Source organism: Amblyomma mixtum, chromosome 3, assembly GCF_055824585.1.
Source record: "Amblyomma mixtum isolate Tamu chromosome 3, ASM5582458v1, whole genome shotgun sequence".
Lineage (NCBI taxonomy): Eukaryota > Metazoa > Arthropoda > Arachnida > Ixodida > Ixodidae > Amblyomma > Amblyomma mixtum.
In genome coordinates this window covers 162,249,181-162,270,642 of record NC_143014.1, presented here as the reverse complement: position 1 = coordinate 162,270,642, position 21,462 = coordinate 162,249,181, and the positions used below count along the sequence as shown (strand labels likewise).

At 42.0% G+C, this 21,462-nt stretch overlaps 1 protein-coding gene across 2 annotated transcripts in view; it reads left to right on the top strand.

Moving 5' to 3' along the window:
- The window catches only part of Piezo (piezo type mechanosensitive ion channel component), a 154,865-nt gene that overhangs the window by 7,306 nt on the left and 126,097 nt on the right, over positions 1 to 21,462 (top strand). For both annotated transcript variants that reach the window (XM_089581740.1, XM_089581739.1), the window contains exons 2-7: positions 6,383 to 6,572; positions 8,154 to 8,252; positions 9,926 to 10,052; positions 12,261 to 12,406; positions 13,122 to 13,440; positions 19,243 to 19,423. In XM_089581740.1, coding sequence (XP_089437866.1) covers positions 6,509 to 6,572; positions 8,154 to 8,252; positions 9,926 to 10,052; positions 12,261 to 12,406; positions 13,122 to 13,440; positions 19,243 to 19,423 — 936 coding nt within the window. In that variant the 5' untranslated portion in view covers positions 6,383 to 6,508. The remainder of the gene's footprint in view (positions 1 to 6,382; positions 6,573 to 8,153; positions 8,253 to 9,925; positions 10,053 to 12,260; positions 12,407 to 13,121; positions 13,441 to 19,242; positions 19,424 to 21,462) is intronic.

Below are 21,462 nucleotides of genomic sequence, written 5' to 3'. Positions count from 1 at the left end.
ACTGATACTAGAGGCCGTATTGTAGATGATCTAATTTTGTCCAACAATGTCTGCCTGCTAAATACAGGTAAGCGCACTTACTGTGTCCCGAACTCAGGTAAAATGAGTTGTTTGGATTTGTCTTTTAGTTCTTCCTCTGTTTTTACCGATTTTCAGTGGGATGTTCTCGACAACCCCTACGGACGCAATCACCTTCCCATGGTATTCGCCTTATCATCCTCACCCTCAATCCTCTCTCGCAAACCGCGCTGTTGGAAAGTACACTTAGCCGACTAGTCGCTGTTTCAAGAAAAGGCCGGCCTGAATATGATATTCTCCGACGATCTCAGTGTCGAAGGTTTAAACTAAACTTTCACAACTTGTATAATTGCAGCTGCATGCCTGGCTATTCCGCAATCATAATGTGTAGTACGACAAAATAACAAGGTCTGGTACACACTAGAGTGCAGAGAAGCAAAAAAGAAACAAAACCACGCCTGGTGAGTTTTCAGAAGGTACCCAACGTACGAAAATCTCGTAAATTTCAAAAAGGCAAGAGCAAAAGCTCGGCACATCCGTCGGTATGCTGAAAAGACTTCCTGGAAGAACTATGTATCTTCCATAAATAGTTCAGTTACATCAAAACAAATGTGGGAACAAGTCCGCAGACTTAATGACATGTTTTCTCCTTTTGCAATTTCTTTCCTGACAACTCCGAATACACAAACAAGTATAATGGAACAAGCAGACATCTTGGGTGAGCATTTCTCAAACATTTTCAGTTCTTCACACTACACAGAAGCATTCTTAAAGCATAAAAACGCAGCGGAGAAGCATAGACTTCCAACTACTGGTTGCATGAATGAACCGTACAATGGTGTAATTACAATCCAGGAAATAAACAAAGTTCTCTTGGCCGGAGAAAAGACCGCACCTGGCCCTGATAATATACATTATGAAATGCTCACGCATCTTTCCCAACAATCTGTGGAAGCACTTTTGAAATTTTTTAACAAAGTATGGGTACTCGGAAAACTACCGCAAACCTGGAAAAAAGCATTTATTGTACCATTCCTGAAACCTGGAAAGCAGCCAACATCCCCCAGTAGTTACAGACCAATAGCCCTTACCCGCTGCCTCGCCAGATCCTTTGAAAGTGTCCTAAATGTAAGATTAACTTTCGTCCTTGAATCCCATGAACTCCTTGACATCCATCAATATGGTTTTAAAAAGGTGTGCTCCACTACCAACTACATAGTTAGTCTTGAAAATACTATCCGAGATGCTTTCATACACAAACAACACTGCCTTGCTGTCTTTTTTGACCTAGAGGAGGCATACGGCACAACCTGGAGGTTTGGGATTCTTCAGGACCTGGCTGAGCTTGGCATCCGCCAAGCTCATGGTGCATTACATGGTGCATTACATGATGCATGGCATCATATGATGCAATAATATAATAATGCATTATTTGTATTATGTAATGCAAATAATGCATTACATGATGTAATGTATTATTTGCACCAGGACAAAATGGACATCCAATATTTGTAGACTGTAATAAAGTACCTGTACAGAATGGTCAATAAGTGCACATTGTTTTGTATAGTATGCAGATCTGGTAACATTCCTTTTATGCTAGAAATTATGAACAAGAATGAAGTAAATAATCATACTGTGAGGTAGAAAACAATATATGGGGACAAAGTATGACATGTGGAAGAGCATCACATTGTTTTCAGCCACAGTGCTTTTAAAAGAAAATGCTTGATGGTTAGTTTATCCATAAGGTGGAGCTAATTATGATAAGTCTTGAGGGTTATAGTGGCATGTTTGTTGTTATACAGTGCTTATACTCATTTATTTTAAAATATGAGTGCAAGACTCACTGTCTCCATCTTGCTCTATGCTGGATGGCTTCATCGCTACGAAACATTGTCTCAGCTTTTTTAGTGGCTCTGCTGATGAAGAGAGCAAAGAACTTAGAACTTACCCCATACAGCTAGTCAGGAGGGACTTAAAAGGCAAATTGAGTACAAGTGCTGCAGTATTCATCTGTGGTGAAGCACACTATGTCGTTTTAGATTTTTCTTCTTCCAGTTTTTTTTATGAAGTTCTGATGCACTCCTTAATCTGAGAGTGCATAACAAAGTTATTTTAATGATATTTCATTTTGTGTGAGGAACACACAGAAATTATGTGAACATTAGGGGAAGTCAAATGTTCTGAACCTTCAAAAACTTCTGTTATGCCAGTAGTTGGCTTGAAGAGCAACTGTGCGGTTTTTTTCGAGGTTCATGTTTTTTAATAACACATTTGCTGCAGGTTCTGCTCTCCATCCTTTTCACTTTTGCAAATTTTGCAAGCCATATAGCTTTTCACTTGTGCACAGATCAGTTCTGTTTGACATTTTTGTGATCATAGTTCAGGTGGTTTCTGTAGGCAGCACTGCATTTGTGTCATCACAAACATTACAGACTCTCTGATACATGCTTTCTGCTTGCTGAACAAAAATTTTTAGGCTTGTGATTTGTCATTGAGAACATTTAAAGTATGGAAGCTCTGCTTGCAGTTGCCATTTCAACCATACAATATGCATACATGAGGTTTTTCAATAATAATTGTGGTATCATTGCTGCATCACTCAGAGCACTGCCTCTGGCTACATAGCCAGGCTTTAGTTTCAGTTTTCTGTTTAGTACAGTATCCAGACATGGTAGCATTCCTCTTATGTGAGAAATTATGAACAATATTGAAGTAAATGTAGATGTTGTGAGGAAGAAAATACAATGTTCTTATGTCATGAAAGAGCATCTCATGGTTTTTAATAAGTAAAGTCCTTTGAAAGGAAATACTTGAATACCTTGGCCTACTGGATTACATTAGAAAATAACTTGTATTGAGCTCTTACTTACTAAAGGGTGCACCTTTACTCACTCTAATTTAGTGTTATTATTTGTGTGATTTTTGCTGCAGCTGTGCAGTTGCTGCATTGCCACACAAAAATGACACTTATCTTCTTGTAAATTCTTGAATGGCTCCATGTCGCTTGAAAAATTTTTTTTTTATTGTCTAGGTGCTAAAATTTGGATTTAGCATGACATTTGCATGTCCTTTAGGGACCATACTTGGTACCTTTAAAAAATGTTTTCTGATGTACTGTGGGTTTGTTCGCACTTAAAGCATGGAGTTTGCATTTTGACGCCTGCTTTCTATTGTAATGCATTTGGCTTCTCTACTTGTCTGGTTCTTGTTGGTATTATTAGGGAGAGCAATTTCAGACTGATGGAATGGACTGACGATGCCATCTGTTCGGGAGAGTAATTGGCACTCTTCCCATGGCCTTTGTGGCTGCTGTCCATTCCCACCAGATGGCCAACTTGGTAGTTTACTGAACTTGCTATTTCGAGGGCTACTCTTTCAAGCAGTGGTAACTTTCCACTTCTACCCACAAACCAGGCACTTGCACTTGCTGTATATACTCCTTTATGAAGGAGACATGGTGATATGGTGTTATTATCACCGTGTGGAATTTTGCCATGAACAAACGAGCAATACAGCGCAGGAAGGTTTGGAAAGATGTCTCAATTCGGCAGTTTCTGTGCATATCTGCCGACATTGTGTAGACTGTCAAGCCTGACTGCAGCGCCACTTTTACTTTATTTTACAGCTTGCAAATGATTATTGTGCACCAGGCTTTGTCAGTGTTCATACATGGGCGACTTCTCATTGTCATCATTGTGACTAATTTTGCAGTGCCAGTCTAGGGGTGGCGGGAAATAACAAGCGCCGGCAATGAGTCATTGTGAACAAGGCTCCCGTAGCGGAGCCGAAACATCTCTTTTTGTTTATGTCTAACGATTGGTCAGCGCTTGTTATTTCCCGCGATGAATTTTCCCGACCAGACGGGCTTCCGTCGAACCCTGGATTTTATCGCAGTCTTGGGCTGCAATTAAGTTCTTCTCCACACTTGTCTTCTGGACATTGTTTGACAATATCAATGTAGTCTTTTGCAGAACTTGTTGGTTGCGTATTTTTAGTCTTCTATGTCTTTTTTCTTTATCTTCCTTTTTAAACCTCCTTTTCATTGCTAGTCTTCGTATGACTTCATTTATTTGACAGACTTCAGGTAAAGGTACTGGGTTGTAGCGTTTTCTTTATTTTGCTGTAGCAAGATAAACATGTCTGCACTTTGTAGGCTATGTTTATAGTATTGGTTTAGTTTGGTTTAGTGGTTTATTGGGGTTTAACGTCCCAAAGCAACTCAGGCTATGAGAGATGCCGTAGTGAAGGGCTCCGGAAATTTCGACCACCTGGGGTTCTTAAGAATATTTCCAGTGCTGACAAGTAGCAGCTCAAAGATAGTTTATGGACTGCATATTACTTTTCCAGTTTGGCACATGACATTTCCAATTCACATATCTACTAGGTATTTTGCCTGACACATGAGAAGAGGCCTGCAGTCATTGATGTCAAGGAAATCGTGAACTAATTGCAGAGCTTTGTATGTTCACAGTGCATTGAAATTCTCTACCAACTTAGCAGTGGCATTGGCTGTCCTCTCCTTTGCTTTTATGAATATTTGTTTATGAATGTGTTGGCTAGCCTTGTGAGTGAACCAGCACTGCTTTTGCATGCAATAATGATGCTTGGCTCACTTATGTGCTCCTTGCTTCGATCATATTGTCACGTTGTAGTGACGGCAGTCCAGCGGTCAGGAAGACACCAGAAATACTTGCAAACGAAGCTCTTTATTTGGGCTGACTTGCGCCCGCAAAAGAACTGACTCACTCGGTGGAGGCGTAAGCAACAAGCGTGCTCGTCAATCGTCGAACTACGAATGCCCGCTGCTCGCGGCATCGTTCAATTTGAAGCCGGCAAGGAAACTTCGAGATAACAGGTCGAGATCATCTAGAGTAATCTAGAAACACGTAGATGCAGCTGTTCATGGCTGTGAACAATCGAGATAAGTCCGGTCGCTTCTCGCGTCACGAACAAAAATGATAACAGCCTTTTCCTGCAGCCTTGAGCGTGAACGAACAAACACTACAATGATACGTGGCAATATTTTATGTGATTTGTAGTCTGATCTGAGTTCAGGTGTATGCATTCTGCCCCTTTCAGCAGGAGTGTTACTGTTTAACACTTTCAAGGTTAAAGTAATGCTCATTCATTTGAACGTCTACAGAAGTAGAGCACTGGGCAGATAGTAGTTAGTGAGTAGTCCTCTATATGTGACATAAGATTCTTGTTGGTACACCCGCACTCTTGTCTTTTGTTTGGCAACATGCTGGCTTTTGTTCTATGTTCTTCCTTTCAAATCATAGTTTTACTCTTTGTCGAAAACACTATGAATAGCATCTGTTTGCCTTGTTTTTAATAGCCTCTTTATTTGCACATTTACGGTAGTTCAGAGCCAAGTCCCTTATTTCCCACTTCTTGCTACCTGACTGTGAATGACTGTGACTGTGAAGTCAAGGAGACATTTTCTGGATTTTTATACTTCATCCTAACTAATGATCAGTTTTCAACCTCTCTAAGGGTGTACCTAAGATTTGGTAGACTTAAAGCTAATTAATGTATAAAATTTTTGAAGCTGTTGTTTTTCAGAGGCCCTGAAAAGAAAAAAGTTAAGAACCTAGGTGATGGAGCAGGAAAGCTTATCATATTTGGGTTGTCTTTAGTCTTTCATTTCTGGAAATGTTGGTTGCATGATTAATCAAAGATGCCAGCTGCCATTTGGTTTTCTGTTTCTTTAATATTTACATTAGTGCCTCTTTTACCAATATATTTTTTAGCCGCAGCAGTGGCTTAGTGGTTAGGGTGCTCAACTGCTGCCCCGAAAGACGCGGGTTCGATCCCGTCCGCAGCGGTCGCATTTCGGTAGAGGCGAAATAGTAGAGGCCCTTATACTGTGTGATGTCACTGCACGTTAAAGGGCTCCAGGTGGTTGAAATTATCCGGACCCTTTGACTACAGCGTCCCTCATACCATGAGTCGCTTTGGGATGTTAAAACCCTATAAACTATGAACCATTTACCTGTCTTTTTGTAATATGTGTGGCTCTTTATGGTTTTGAGTGTATCTTAAAAAGGAAGAGACCTGAGAATAGTGCAACAGTAATAGTGAGTCATTGTTTAACAAGTTTAATATCGTACCAATCCAGATGAACGAGGTCATTCAAATTTCTGACTGATGTCTTTTGGTGGTTCTTTGTCACGTCAGTGTTAGGAGGTGTGGAAGAATCCCTTTTTTGACATGTATTTTAAAAGTATGCGTTCTGCTTTTCATGGTAGCTGCTAGTTTACCGGACAAGCCTTGTAATTCTCTGAACTTCAAGCATGTGTACTTTGTAACAGTGAAATATGCTGACGGTGACTTCTTGTTTTTTTTTTTCTTCCAGTGTCTGGCACACAATGGTGGGATTCACAAGGTTGGAGAAAGGAGAATGAGCTTGTTACCAAGTTAGACACGACGACAGAGAGGCTGTCCTTTGTCCCACGTTGTTCATTGCTGTGAAAACATCAAGATGGTCAAGGCAGTTGTTTGTCAAGTGCTGTTTAGAGTTGCACTTCCTGTTGTTTTGTTGCTAGGTACGTGTGACAACCTTCAGCAGTCCTTGTTTAGAACTGGCTCTCAAACTTGTTTTGTGATGACTAGGTAAATATGAGAGTACTTCTCAGAGGGAAACATTTCTATTCTAATTAAGCTTGGTTGACCATGTTGGTTCCTGTCTTTATTAATGAAACTAGTTCTGTTAATTGAGGTGCAGCACAAGAAAGGACCTGAGCCTAGATGACGTTTCTTAGTTCGTAAGATTAAGTGATAGCTTTCAAAATGTGTTTATTTAAACTGTCTTGTTTTTGTTTTGTTTTTTGTCTTCGTTTGATGCATGCCTTGACAGGTATGTGATTTTTCTGTGCATTAAATACATCAGGAATTAGGTTTTGACTTATGCTAGGATGGCATGTGCTGTTATTAGCCTAGGATCCTTTTGCAAAAGAACTGTGAAGAAGAGTTACACTTTTGGTATACGTTATTGTGGCAGTATGTGCATGACTGCCAGCTGTTATTGGTCACTTAGCACAGGTTTGGTAGGAAAATGATTGAAGTAATATCAAGAAGATGAAGAGGGTAGAGTGGGTACTGGAACAGACACCAGTTAATTATACCCTAGCAAAACACAAGGAAGAAGAAATTGGACATGGGCAGGGTATGTAATGTGGAGAACAGATAACCTGTGGTTCTTTAGGGTAATGGAGTGTGATTCATGAGTATAGAAATGTTACTAGGGGGCAGATGACATTAGGAAATTTGCAGAGATAGAGAGATGGAGATCTTATTTTGAGTGTGCCTCAACAGCCAGTTGGCATAAATGAATGCACACTGGGTCAAGTACAAACAGTAGTCTCATTACAGACAATATGAAAACAAACATCTAAAGAAAACTGCAATTAAAACAGTAATTTAAATCATTTAAATAAATATGTCTATGTTATAAAACTTCAAATTATAAGTGATTTGATCATGAGTCATTGGAAAAATAGTGTATTTCTCAGGAAAAAATGTAAATATTTGGCAGCTTTTGCATTAGGCACACAATATAGCGGGGACATCAACTGGTAACAGTCAGTGGAACTACAGACAACTTTGTAAAGGAACTGCATGTCATGCATGAGTCACCTTTCATGAAGAGTAGACATACCGAGATCTGCTAGAAGAGAATCATAGTTGTAGAAACGACTGTTACTAAACATCTATTATAAAAGATACGGATGAACTTGCACTGAACATTTTCGATTTGATTGCTACAGCTACCAGAGATGCTGTTCCAGGCTACTGATGCGAACTGTAGACGTGGCCTCTTTAGAGCAGAGCATAGAGTGCGCAGGCACTTGTTTTGATGAAATGGTTGTGTTAACCAAGAAATAACATAGAATAGGGTGGCCATAGCTGACATAGTACGAGGTTAAATGGAGGTCAGTGGGAGAGGCCATTGTCCTTCAGTGGATGTGTGTAGCTGGGCTGTCTATGGTGATGAGCACAGGCTTAAAGCACGTGATAATTTTTTTGCCATTTCAAATTGGAGTCTTCTTTTTTTTATTTTTGACTAGTGTTTTCATATAAAAATTTTGGTTTTTAATCTTTGCTTGCACTGTATTTTCTTGTTTCAGCTGTGCTGTTTCGCTACAATGTGTTCTCCTTTGTGTACTTACTTCTTCTGCTGGCCAATCCATTAGTTCCTGGACCGAATTCCAGAAATACAAACATAGGTGAGTACGTCGAGGTATCTTTGCAACGGTACACAGTCTAGCCTGGATATATCGAATTATTGACTGTGTCAAACACAGATCATTCCCTTAAAATCATATGTATAAAGCAGAGTCCCTCAATACTTTGGTAATAGTGTACAAAACCCGTGCGGTATATTGAACTGCAATTTCACCGGTCATTCAAAAGGGACTTTTAGATTGGTTATATGTTAGGTTATATAGGGTTTTATGGCGCATAAGCAACTATGGCTATCATGCGCCGAACGCAAGGACTTTTAGAATAGGGTCAGTTAAAGTCACAGGGTAATATGGGGGGGGGGGGGGGGCATTGCACAGGTGCAGGACAATAATCGGAGGGAGGGTCGTTACTGTCCTGTGCACTGACCCCCCATAGCTCCTAGCCATCACTAGCCAGGTGCAATTTATTCTTGCTTCCAGGTTACAGATAAAGTTTATCTGCTGCCATTTTTATCTATTGAGTTATCGGTATATGTAGAACTATTTCACTCTCCTCTTCGAGTTCAGTATGACCAGGTTTGTACTGGTTTACCTTGTGACCCTTAACATTATTATAGTAGACAGTTGCTGTATTGTTTTGTTTCCATTATGCAAAATTTTTAATTTTGGGGTTAGTGCTGGTTTCATAACGAATAGTCATTGGTGGCATTTTTGAAATTATGGCTTACCTTTTTTTCTCTGCTGTCATCATTTCATGTTTATATAAAAATGTTTTTCTTTAATCTGTTTATCATATATCATTTCAGTATTGCATAATCTTCACGTTTTCTCACTTGCGAGTTAGTTTGGGAGTGTACACCCAGAGTCAAAAGTTTATAGAACACAATGTTCTCGTAGGTGTGGCTAGCACCCTCTCCAGCCGCATGGTTTCACTGTCACCCGTGAGGAGTCCCAGAATTCCTTGCGCTACAGCGGCAACAAGAAAGGCATTTTTGAAAATCTAAAAACTAACATTGATATTGTCTACTGTAGGCCACAAGCCTCGCAATGAATGAGCCTAACTGTAATAGGTAAAAAGTTAACTATTCAATATTAGCTAATTAGCTACTAGTTAGCACATCTTAGCGGTATTCTGATACACACCACCTCTGGCAGTGCTATGCTGAAGAGAGCACACTTCTACCTCAAAAAGCAGATTTTTGAAAATTGCTAACATTCTTAGGTGAAACACCCTGTATTATGCACCTTAACCCCCTAGCAGACTTGGACTAGCCAGGTTCATCATAAGCCAACTGCCATTTCTGGCTCATGCAAAGTTCAATTTGTAGTGTGTTTCCTGGCACTCTGTGTCCAGTATAAGGCAAGCAGGGCTCATCCAAAACATTTTTTTCTGGTTTGGTGACAGATGGCAGCACAGGTACTAAATGGCCATTTTTGTACAAGCTTCGGAAAAAGCCCTGAAATTACACAGTGCAGCTTTAAGTTTCGTTTTGCAGTTAAAGAGGGTTAGAAAGTGGTCACTGCCACTCTTCAGGTGGAAGAGTGCTAGCACTGTTGCATAAACAGTTTCCAAGTTTTCGTGGCGAATGTGTAACAAGCAGTTCATTTTTTTTTTCTTTTGTTTATGCATCAGTATTACAGAGAACAAAGATTGTTCTGTACTAGTTAAGATGGCGTATGAATATGAATATTTGACCTGCTCTCATGCTTTTCAGTACGATCAAACTGCTACATCAAAACAGTTGTGGGTGCAAGCACCTTGTTTTCCGTTGCCCAAGTGACTTACCAAATTGTGCTGCTGTCAACGCAGAGTTACAGCAAAGATCATACAGTTGCTGACAGGTGAGCTATTTATTGGTTTCCAAACAAGCATTTTTTTTTTCGTCACGCATGTAAATAAGCTTTTCTAGGGGTGTACGAATATTCGAAACATTGAATAGTTTGTGAATAGTATTTACTATTCAATTCACACTGCAGTTTCTCTATTCAAACTATTCAAACCTCCTGAACATTCAGAAATCACAAATTGCATCATGTATTTTCCAAATGGCAGTATGTTGCACTTGTGAAATTCGTTAACTTTCTTCTTCCCCATATAATTGACTGCCAGCATGCAGAAGAAAGTCTATGCGTGGTAATGCATTGCAGAAAATACGCTGATAGTAGTGCGGTTGCTGTGGGCTCAAAACAAAGTGCAGCATCACGCAGCATGTCATTGAGTCGTGCCGCCACGATGTTGTCAACAACTGGCTGTGGACCTGACTGGCAGTATTCCTCTTATTATTGATCACTATGATAAGAGATGCAGCGCACTTGGGAGCAGCACAGTTTGTGGAGGATAGTTGTGACCTGCGTGCACTGCTGCGGTTGTTTGGTGGTGACTGCTTTGATCGTTCAGTTCGAATCTGAAAACTGTGCATCTTAGGCCACAGAGAACAAGACGGTGTACAAGAGAAACCAGCCTCAAAGCCAGCCTGTGCAAGACAGCTAGACTACTCGTCTTGCTAGACTATTCCATTTGGTAGAATTCTTCTAGAGAGCGCGTGTTCAGAGATATTTGCCCCAAAAATTTCCACTGCTTTCGTGTAATTGCGCATGCAAGGTGGTGGCAGTTGATGCGAAATTTTGTTGAGATGTAGCTGTTGCTTCAGGTGTACGGGGTGTAAGGGTGTACCTTCGGGAGGTACGGGGTTCGATCCCCAGTGTCGTAGGGTACCCACCGGTGAAATAGTGGGTACAAGCGTTCCCCTGCCTGGTGCTCGGCTTCTTTAGGGTGAAATGCTTGGGAAATGGGTCTTTGACCCCACCTTGAGTAGAGGAAAACACCTTGTGCCATGGCGCTCTTTGGCCACAGATGCCCTTGCACCATAAAAATTCATCATCATTCATACTACTAAGGTTTCTTCAGAAGTTATTTGATAATAGTTCGTTATATTCCTCTTTTTTTTTAACCATGCACAAATGGTTGAGAAAATTTTGTGATGATGTTTTTCCTATATATATAAACATCCCTTATACTGCAAGGAGCATAGGGGTTTTTTAATCAATTTGTGGTGTTCACCAGTGCGAGATTAATAACAAATTTTTTTTTTCAGAAGATAATTGATTAGAAAACAGAAGAAAAAACTACATGCCACTAGTGGGACCCGAACCCACGACTTCCGAATTTAGCATCCAGTGCTGTACCAACTGAGCTACAGCGACAGCTCTGCTTTTGGGGCTATTTATATGTAGTGTAACCTTCACCAGTGCCATCCTTGTCCATAGCGGCGGTGGTGCTGCGAGGGTGGCGGCAGTGAACTCTTTACACCCCACATAAATACAACCGAAAGCAGAAAATTGGACAGCCATTGCTTTAGCTTAGTTTGTAGAACACAGGACGTGAAATTCGGAGTTTGTGGGTTCGAATCCCACCGGCAGCATGTGGTTGTTTTTCTTCTGATTTCTAATGAATAATCTTTGGGAAAAAAATTATTCTGCTATTAATCTCCCATTGATGAACACCACAAATTGTGTGTGTGCGTGCGTGTGTGTGTATGTAACATAACAGGATTTGATTCACGACATTTTGGCTGAAGGACTGGCCTTTATATAAAAAAGGCTGGTTCTCCAGCCGAAGAAATGTCGTGAATTAAATCCTGTTAAGTTTTTCAATTTGTGGTGACTTTATTGTGTGTGTGTGTGTGTGTGTGTGTGTTTGTGTTTGTGTTTGTGTGTTTGTGTGTGTGTGTTTGTGTGTGTGTGTGTGTGTGTGTGTGTGTGTGTGTGTGTGTGTGTGTGTGTGTGTGTGTGTGTGTGTGTGTGAGAGAGAGAGAGAGAGAGAGAGAGAGATAACAGGATTTGATTCACGACATTGACTGGCCTTTTTATAAAAAAGGCTGGTTCTCCAGCCGAAGAAACGTCGTGAATTAAATCCTGTTAAGTTTTCAATTTCTGGTGACTATCTTGTGTGTGTGCGTGCGTGCGTGTGCACGCTTTGAAAGGACTAGTGTCGGTGCTAACCTGACTTGTTTCTCTTTGCTGTTTGATTTTGCTTTTTTTTACGTTCAGTTGTAGCCTTCAAGAACGCCTGCTAGCACTGGTTGGGCTTCATCGAGCAGATGGAATCAAGGCTCCAGAGGCACTGCGTCTTTTTGGCATCGATTTTGTGGTGCTGTTTGCAGCAATATTTACCCTGGTGATATGCGAAAGGCTTGGTGAGCATGGCTTATTCAGTTATGTATGTATATATGGGTGTAAAGTTAAAGAGAATATTTGTCGAAATGTGAAGTTTGTCATCATGTTTATCGCACTGTTGCAAAGTGCAGCTGTAAAAAAAAAGGAGGAAAGTCACAAGGAGGTCGCATATAATTTCAGTGTGTATATATCTTTACTAAGTTGTTGAACCTTGTTTGTAAAAAATGCAAAATGTGATAGCCCATAGCTATCCTTGCATTCCATGTTATGTACAACTTTCAGATTGGAGTGAAGTACCTTTGCCTTTTTGTCTTATGTTCCATCCTTGCCAGAAGTGACCAGTCAACGGGGTTTGCTTCTCAGCCATAGAGTGGAGTGTTTACGGCACCCGTAACACTAAAAAGTCTCAAAAGCGGAGGTCAAGTGTTTTTTCTTTGCTTATACAGGTTAAGAGCGTAAGGGATGCCATAAGTACTTCACTACACTGCTAAGAAATAAACCCCATTGCCTGGTTACTTTTGGCGAAGACTGCACATTCTTGCTTTGCACAACTCAGCAATGATGTTCTAGGCGATGTTAGTACACATTAAAGAATCCCAGGTGGTCGAAATTTCCGGAGCCCTTCACTACGGCGTCCCTCATAGCCTGAGTTGCTTTGGGACGTTAAACCCCCATAAACCTTGAACCATCAGCAATGATCACTGCGCGTTTTCATTAAGCTTTATTTCTTTCCAGCCACGCCTGATGAAACTCCACGCAGTGGAGGCGGGGTGCGTCGGCGGCGACACACATTCCTCATGCTCCTGGGCGAATTTCTTGCACTGCTTCTAATGGCAGCAGCAGGCATTCTGCATGCATCCATCTCTTCGCTGGCTTACTTTGTGGCATTCCTGTGGTCAGCCACATGGTTAGGCATGCACCGGCCTCTGGCCACAGGTTACCGGGCCATGCGCACACTGCTGCTGCTCTACAGTGCCATGCACTTTGTGGTCCTCTACTCATATCAGCTGGACTACATGCAGGAAGTGATTCCACCTGCCACCCTGCAAGCTAGGTTAGTTGTGCATGCTCACTTGCTTTTGTTGTGGCTACATGCAAAAAGCTGCATCGGCATGTGGAGAAGAAATCTGATGCTTTTGTTGTGATATGTTTAACCCTTTGAGGGTCGAATTATTTTGAAGAAAACTTTCCCAGGTGGTCAAATTACTTTATTGCGTATCTTGAATCTACAAAATGTATATAATCGAGAATAAATAGTAAAAAAAAATTAGGAACAGTACTTTGGTGACAGCATCACTCACAACTGGAAAATGTTCAATAGAATAGAATAGCAACGGTGATAAGCAAGCTAAGAGCAGCACCAATAAAGATAGAAATCAACTTTCGCCGCCTCTGCAAAACAGTGCCCACAAAGAGAAAACACGTTTCGCGCGACTCCGTTGCGATCCCGCGGCGGAATCGAAACCGCGTAGGCGCGTTGCCACAGAGGGCGAGAATTCCTCGTGAGCAACGGTGATAAGCAAGCTAAGAGCAGCGCCAATAAAGATAGAAATCAACTTCGGCAGCCCCTGCAAGATAGTGCTGACAAAAAGAAAACTCAAATTTCGCGCGACTCCGTTGCGATCACGCGGCGAAACCAAAACTACAAAAGGGGTGTTGCCGCAGTCTGTGCCGCCGCGCTAAAGCTAGACATAAGTTCTGCTTATCTCCGTAAGAAGGCAGCACAAAATTCAAACACTTCTTGTAAGTCCTAAGAGGTGGCAGCACCCCCCAGTGAGCACGCGTTGTTCTTTTGGCGCAAAATTTCAAACGGAAGATCGAAACCGTACCCGTACGGCAAAGACCTTGCGGGACAGAAAACCGCCGCCGTACATATACGGCAAAAACCTTCAAAGGGTTAGGGACCTTACTTGCTGCAGTGCAGTCACTGTTTTGTCAGTGCCTACACTGCTGTTGTTAGTAGAGTGAACGATTTGGCAGGCTAATAACTTGTTGTGAACAAATGGCATGAAAAGCAGTAGGCACTGAGAGGAGGAACACAGAATTAGGGCTGACACATGCGTACATGCCTCATTCACTGGGAAGACCTATACAATCTTTTTTTTTCTCTTTGTCACATGGTCCCTGTGTACAAATGTTTCCTACAGTAAAGCTCCTAGTTGCGAGTCACTGCTGGTTCAGTGTTCCCTCTATCTTTGCTTTTTTGTGCTGTTTGTTCATGATGTGTTGTTAGCTAGATGTTATTTGAAAGCAGTGCAGGGAACGAAGTAATGCTAACTGGACCATAATGATTGTGCTGTCATCACGGCACAAAGAAAGCATGCCATAAAGTGGGTTGAATCTTCGGAGCAGAATGAGATGTCTTTTGCATGTTAGTCAGCCCTGATACAAATTAAAAGGTATGCGGAGAAAGCCCAGATAGGAGATGCTGTCTGTGTCAATAAATGTACTCTTAGATGAGGAGTAGCCTAGCTGCAAGGAATTAGCACTGTTTGTGAGCAAAGGCTGTGCACCGCCAACAGCCAAGTACCTAACTCTGAGCACTGATCTGTTTGCAATTTACTGGAGAGCGGCTTCTTTTTCACTTGCCCTTCTGAGCATCCTACAGGTCCCTTCCTCTGGTGAGAAAGCTGTGAGGGAGGCAAGTGACCTGTATTATAAAGCAGCAAGGAATGGATGTTGGTGCCTGGTACAAACTGGACAGGGTGGATAGGGGTGTTCCATTCGGGAGACAATGGGATGGTAATGCTGCTGATGCCATCAGCATTTAAGCGTGAGGGCTTGGGGTGGTCATGGAAGACTGTCTTGACGGTCATTGATGAAGAGGAGAGGGTGCTTTAGTGGCCTGAACGATGGCCATTAAAGGGTAGTTGCAAGGGCTGGTGTGCAGCATCAGGGCACATGAGGACGTGTGCAGTATTGAAGGTCAGCGTTGATATAGCTACAACGAGAATGTTGGCATTGAGGAGCAGGAACGATCACGTTCATAGTAGCTCATAGACAGCTGACATAGTCAGCTACATTTGCAGCTGGGTTGGCGAGGTTTGAAAAAATTCTCTTAGGTCATGAAGGTAGTGCCTTAAAGGGACTATGCAATGAATTAAAAGTCACTTGTAAATGTTTTCAATACTTCGAAATGATGCTAAGAAGCATTCACACCAAGTATGAGTCTTCGGAACTGAGCCGGCAACTTATTATGAATTTTTAAAAACCAGGGGTGGTCGAACATAGTGGTCGATGTACACTTGATAGACTCATTTCTTTGCCGCTCTTTTTCCTTTTTTTTCCCTTTGTTCCCCTCCCCAAGTGTAGGGTAGCCAACTGGGCATTGCCTGGTTAACCTCCCTGCCTTTCCGTCCTTTTCTCTCTCTCTCTTAAAAACCAGGGTTTTTAAAATTCGCGGCCCGATTGGTGTATTCGTAGTAATCGATTTTGAAACTAAAATCGGGAAAATAGACGTCACTAGTCCCGTGACGTCGGCAGGCCCCCACATGCTGTCATTCGCTGGAGCCACGGCAGCCACGACGTCACGGGCACGCTTCCGGTAGCCGTGAAAATCGTCTGCTTGAGCCGCCGCACAACCCCCTCGGGCAAGCGCGAGCCAGGGCATTGCCTTCTCGCATATGTTTTCAGTTTACCTCTGCCGCCTCTTTCTGTCGGGAGTTCGGGAGCCACTCGCAGTGCCTTTGTCGCAGTGATAAAGAAATCCAAAGCGCACCGCAATCCAGGAAGGCGAAGAGAGACCGGAGAGACGATGCCGACACTTCTGCTGGGGTGCTGGGTGCGAAAACAGGAATTAGCAAACCAAACGTCAGCGAATGACGTAATCATGGGTGGGGCCCAGTCCCAGAGCTGTTTTCTTTATTTTTTCCTGGTGCCCCACGTGTACGAGTTGAGGGGGGGGAGGAGGAGCGTGATTTTTAATAGTCTATAACTTCATTGTTATTGATGCTAGCTCAAAAATTCTTGCGCTGGGGTGACGAGTGATGGGATGCCTATCTCTCTTCTGCTTTACGTAATCTCAATTAATTTATTGCACAGTCCCTTTAAGTATTGTGGTGCAGAACAATGATTCACTGTGAAGGGAGGTGCAGACGCCAAGAAGAACTAAAGAAAGAAGTTCCGTTCGTGGTGTGGGAGAATGTGACATCGTCAGCAAAGCTTTTAGCTGCTGCTATTGCTGCTCAGTGATAGTCTTGTGTATCAAATAAGTGGTTGCTTTTAAACAGTTGGCCCCGAGGAGTTGAGATAAGTTGTTGAATGTGATTGATTCGAATTGAAGACCATGGTCAGTCATAATTGTTGGGGGCACGCTGTAATGGCTAATTCAGAGTGAGGAGCCTATAAGCAACTGATTCTGCCATCATATCTGGAAGTGCATCGCTTCAGGCCACCTTGTGAACCTTCAGTGCAGGTTAACCCTTTGTGAAGCATGAAATTTCATCGAGTTTCACATCCATACAGATCGTAAAATATTATTCAGAATAGCTATAGAAATTGAGTGACATTAATTTTAAGCCATTTGAACCTCTGGTTTTGAAGAAAAATGTGGTACACATGTGTACTGCTGTCTTCATAGCGAGAACTATTTGTACCACTGTGCTTTTGACATATAAAAAGAAAATTGCATTAGAATTGAAAAGTGCTTCAAAATTATGACTGGTGCACTGGTGGAATGGAATAAAGTGTTAGACACGCAATAAAACTTGGCATCTAGCTTTGGCACAAGAAGTTCATGTGGATCTCTTCTTTTACACAGTCAAGCACAGCCTTTAGAGACTTGGTGCTGCGGATCACTGAGGATGCAGGTCCATACTTTCATTCACAGGCTGATGTGCGCAAGGGGTATATTGTCGTGCAAAAGGCTAATTCAGTTTATTTACAAATGACTGGACTTTTCCAAGCCTGTGTTTGCCTTTCTAGCTTTGTGATGATGCACCGTCATCTTCATAGAGAGCACCATTGAAGGCTACCGCAGCACGTGTCCTCTTTTTTTTTTTTTTAGGCTTTTTTAGTGGTTATGAACCCTTGCGCTTCAGTGTAGCAGTGCTACAACAAGGCTGACTGTTGTTGGCCTCATTTTCATCAGATTTTGAGAAAGAGGAGAAAAAAAAGTGTAAGCTAACGGCCACCCACACAAACATTTTGTTTTGTCGTCGATAACAGACAACAAGAGAGCTAATGGAACCGTATTTAATCAGAAAAAGGTAACCACAAAGCATTAGCCAGCTGGCTTTATTGGTGGTTGATAACAAGAAGGTAGTTATATTGTTCAGAGGTATTTCAAGTAAATGAAAGGCTACCTGTCTTACAGCTGGCATATACTTAAGCATTGCTGTTTTGTGTATTCAGTTGTATGTGGTTTGAAAGCACTATTGGGTACTTTTTTTCTAAATGGGCTGATTTCAAAATAAACATGGCGTGATGTATTGCAATATAAATATGACTCAACATACTCTTTTTTTTGTCTCTAAGTATTTGGTGTCATATTGGTTAAGTGCTTCTATTTTGTGATGCTCTCATGATCACATAAGGCTGTGCTATTGCCATTAGTAGAATGTGGCATGTTTTCATGCGGGTTAGGTCTCGTAATTAAGAAAATGTTGTGCAGAGCAGTTTTTTTAGAAAATGCATGGTGTAGGTCTGTTGTTGCTATGTGCAGCAATAGTGTCCATAAAGCGAGGTGTCCGCAATAACTAGTCGTGAAAAAAAAATTCAGGAGTAACTTACTAAGATCTGCTCATAGCCGAGTGAAGAGGAATGGGAATTTGGCAATATTTTAGGAGTTCCAAATGCATTATTCTGTTCACCATTACCTTAAACCATGCAGTGCAGTTTGAAGACACTGTTGGTGCAGGAGACATGGCATGTTGACATCTCTCCTACTTCAACTGTTCGTATTCTACGAACCACAAGTACATATCTGTACCCATTTGCCGACAGCGGCATAGAAAGCTTCCTTCGGAGCATTTCATTCGCTCAATGCGACGAATAGAAAGGCACGTCTACCAAGCATCGTCGCAGTTTAAACCATAAAGCCAGTAAGAAAAAGAAAAAGGCTGTTAATGAGTCACTTCCACTTTCACACTGACTGGTTGGAACAAGTGGATTCCAAGAGAAGGCAAGCGTAGCAGGGGGCAGCAGAAGGTGGGCAGATGAGATTAAGAAGTTTGCGGGGATACGTTGGCCGCAACTGGCGAAGGACAGGGTTGATTGGAGAGACATGGGAAAGGCCTTTGCCCTGCAGTGGGCATGGTGGCCATGGTGGCTATGCGCTGCGAGGAAACGCTCGAACAATGGGCATTTTTCCCTCCGTTGTGGTTTTCTGCCGAGGTACCTTGTGGTGCAGATTTCTTTACGACTGTTTTATCTGTTTTGACCAGGTTTGTTTTGTTGCACTTCTAGGGCCATAGTGCAGGTCAAGACATTGTTTTCCAAAATTGTGAATTTAAAATTTTTTGAACGAAATTTTCCTCACTCTAGATATGTCAATGGACACTGCATCACAAAAATTCTAAATTAAAATTTGTGTTTCATAAAAAAAAATCCAAGAACGGCGACCGGTAGCACGCGGGCAATGTTGAACCAGTCGTCTGCCCCATTTTCTTAACTCTGCAGCCTTGTCACAAGATTCAGAGGAAAAATATTTACTAGAAAACTTTTTTCTGGACGTATAACAGTGGAATTTTGTTAGAGCAGTCCTAAAATTTTTTGTAATATATGCTCACAAAATGTTCATGTGTATACATCAAGAAATAAAAAAAACTTCGTTGAAAGCTGCATCCCCCCATAAACTTTGTTTGCTGAGAGTGCGTAAGGCTGAGGGCTTTTTTTTTTTTTTTTTTTTGCATTGCAGACTCTTGGGGCTTACTTCTTTGCGTATTCCTGCCTGCAATTCGACACAGCCAGCAGAGGTTGACACAAGGGTTTTGCAGTTTCGGTCCCTACACTGGACACTCTACGTCAGCCCCCTTGTGGTGCTCTGTTTTTACTTTACGGTTGCTACCGTAACTCGGCTACAACTCCTGCAGTCGTCGGTAAGTGATGCCCCGAGTAATCATTGGCTTGATCTTGCATTTCTACTTTTTCTGGTTCTGCATGCCTACGCTGTCATGTTTGTCTGGTCAGAGTGACGCTCTTTTTTTTTTTTCATTTTTAAATGAAGGCCACACATAGGGCCTGGTTACTATTCCATTCAGTACGAAGTGGACTGAGGACTTTTCAAAAGAAGTGCACTTTCACCCTTCACTTGACCAGCACATGAAACCACAACTTTTAATAGCCATTGGTAGTTATGTGTATAGATGCTTTTTCCTGACTATGAACAAATGGCTTATTCGTTAGGACCTGGCAGGATGGATCGATGGTAGATTGTCTCGCATACAGAGATGATAATTTGAGTTTAATGGTGCGAAGGCAGCTTGGCCAGAGACTGCAAGAGTGCCATTGCTAAATGTGCAGAGGTATTGAACGGTTCTTTTTAGACAACAATAGTTAAGTTGAGCTAATGTTATGGAAACAGCTACCATGTTCACATGTATAATGTGGTCCTTTGTGCAACACACACGTTTTTTTAACTGGCTGAGCCATGCGAGGTACAGATTAGGTGATATAACCTATAAGTTTATCACCTGTTTGGCCATTTATTGCAAATTGATTTTTCAAAAATTAGGCTTTCTGCAATTTCAAGCATTTCGTAATCCAAGCTACCTTCCTCTGCGTTAAAATGTAAACATTTAACAATTTGTTCTTGCTCTCTTTAAGGATTCTTGGACAACTTTTTGTCGAAACTGCTTGACGCATTGGTATTTACAAGGCATGATCCTAGAAACACCCTCTTGAAAGTATATTTTGAAAGCGCTGTAAGAATTATTATTTAAGTGTACGATATCTTTATCTTTACTCTTGTCATTTGCTTGTATGTACCTACTGTATTTACTCGTGTAATTTGTGCACTTTTTTTTTTCTTTAAACTAAGGCTTCAGAAAAGGTGGTGCGCCATTACGCAAAAATTTTCTGAACATATTTTAAGAAACTACAAAGGTGATAATGCACAATATTTACTGTATATTGCTACCTGTACGTAAACACCCCCTCCCCAGTCTCTCACTCCGCCAGAAAAAAAAAAAAAAGTTTACTCCAAATATAAGATGCATACCCCCTTTCTCGTCCCGCCCCACATTATGTAGTTCCCCGCAGGATGGCATGATGGCGCGTGTGCAGCTCAGAGTACCAAACAAGCAACACTGAATCTCAAAGCCAGCAGTGAGAGGCAAAGGAAGTAGCGGAATAAAACGGGGCCGTTGCTTGCGGCCTGGCTGACTAGTGGCAAACTGAACAGCAAACGATTTGGTAGTTTGGAATTCAGGTGCGCATGCAACTATCGTCCAGGAAAGCAACTGCCAGTGCGAGCGAGCTGGGTAAACTGTGCACAAAGCATGCCCTCCCCACTCGCGCCTTTCACAAACACACACGGCGATATAGCCGCGCTTATCTTCCCAAGCCTGCCTTCTGCGCATCTGCATACATGCTGATTGCCTGGTGCAGCAGAGAGCGCAAATTGCGCGAGTAAAAAGTTTTTTTCTCTAAAATCTGGGTGAAAGGTTGGGGGTGCGCAAATTATGCGCAGGTGCAAATTATGTAAGTAAATATGGTGCTTGCATTTATCACAGCAATCAACGTGTTCTATTTTTGCTGCTTTGTGGGCCCAGTTTCTGCCACGTTCAGTGGGCTATGGTACGTTGTGCGGTCAGTATGTAACTGCGCACACTGTCTCTCTTCCCGCAACTCCCTGCTCACCATTTTTCAAGCTTGCATCTTCACAGGTGCTGCTCTCCCATCAGTCCTTTCCCTGCAGGCTGCATGCTATTGGGAAAGTTGGCCATGTCACTGCTTTGTCATCTGCTAGCCCCAAGAAGCAATAATGGCATTGCTGCACCAGTGCTCAGTGTTAGACATTAGTGTACATGGATAACCCACGATATTTCCCTATGACTGCTAGATAATTTATAATGGAATCTCTTCTTGGTGCTATTTCTGTTCCTATTTCAACAGCTGAATGATCGCTGTGACATGT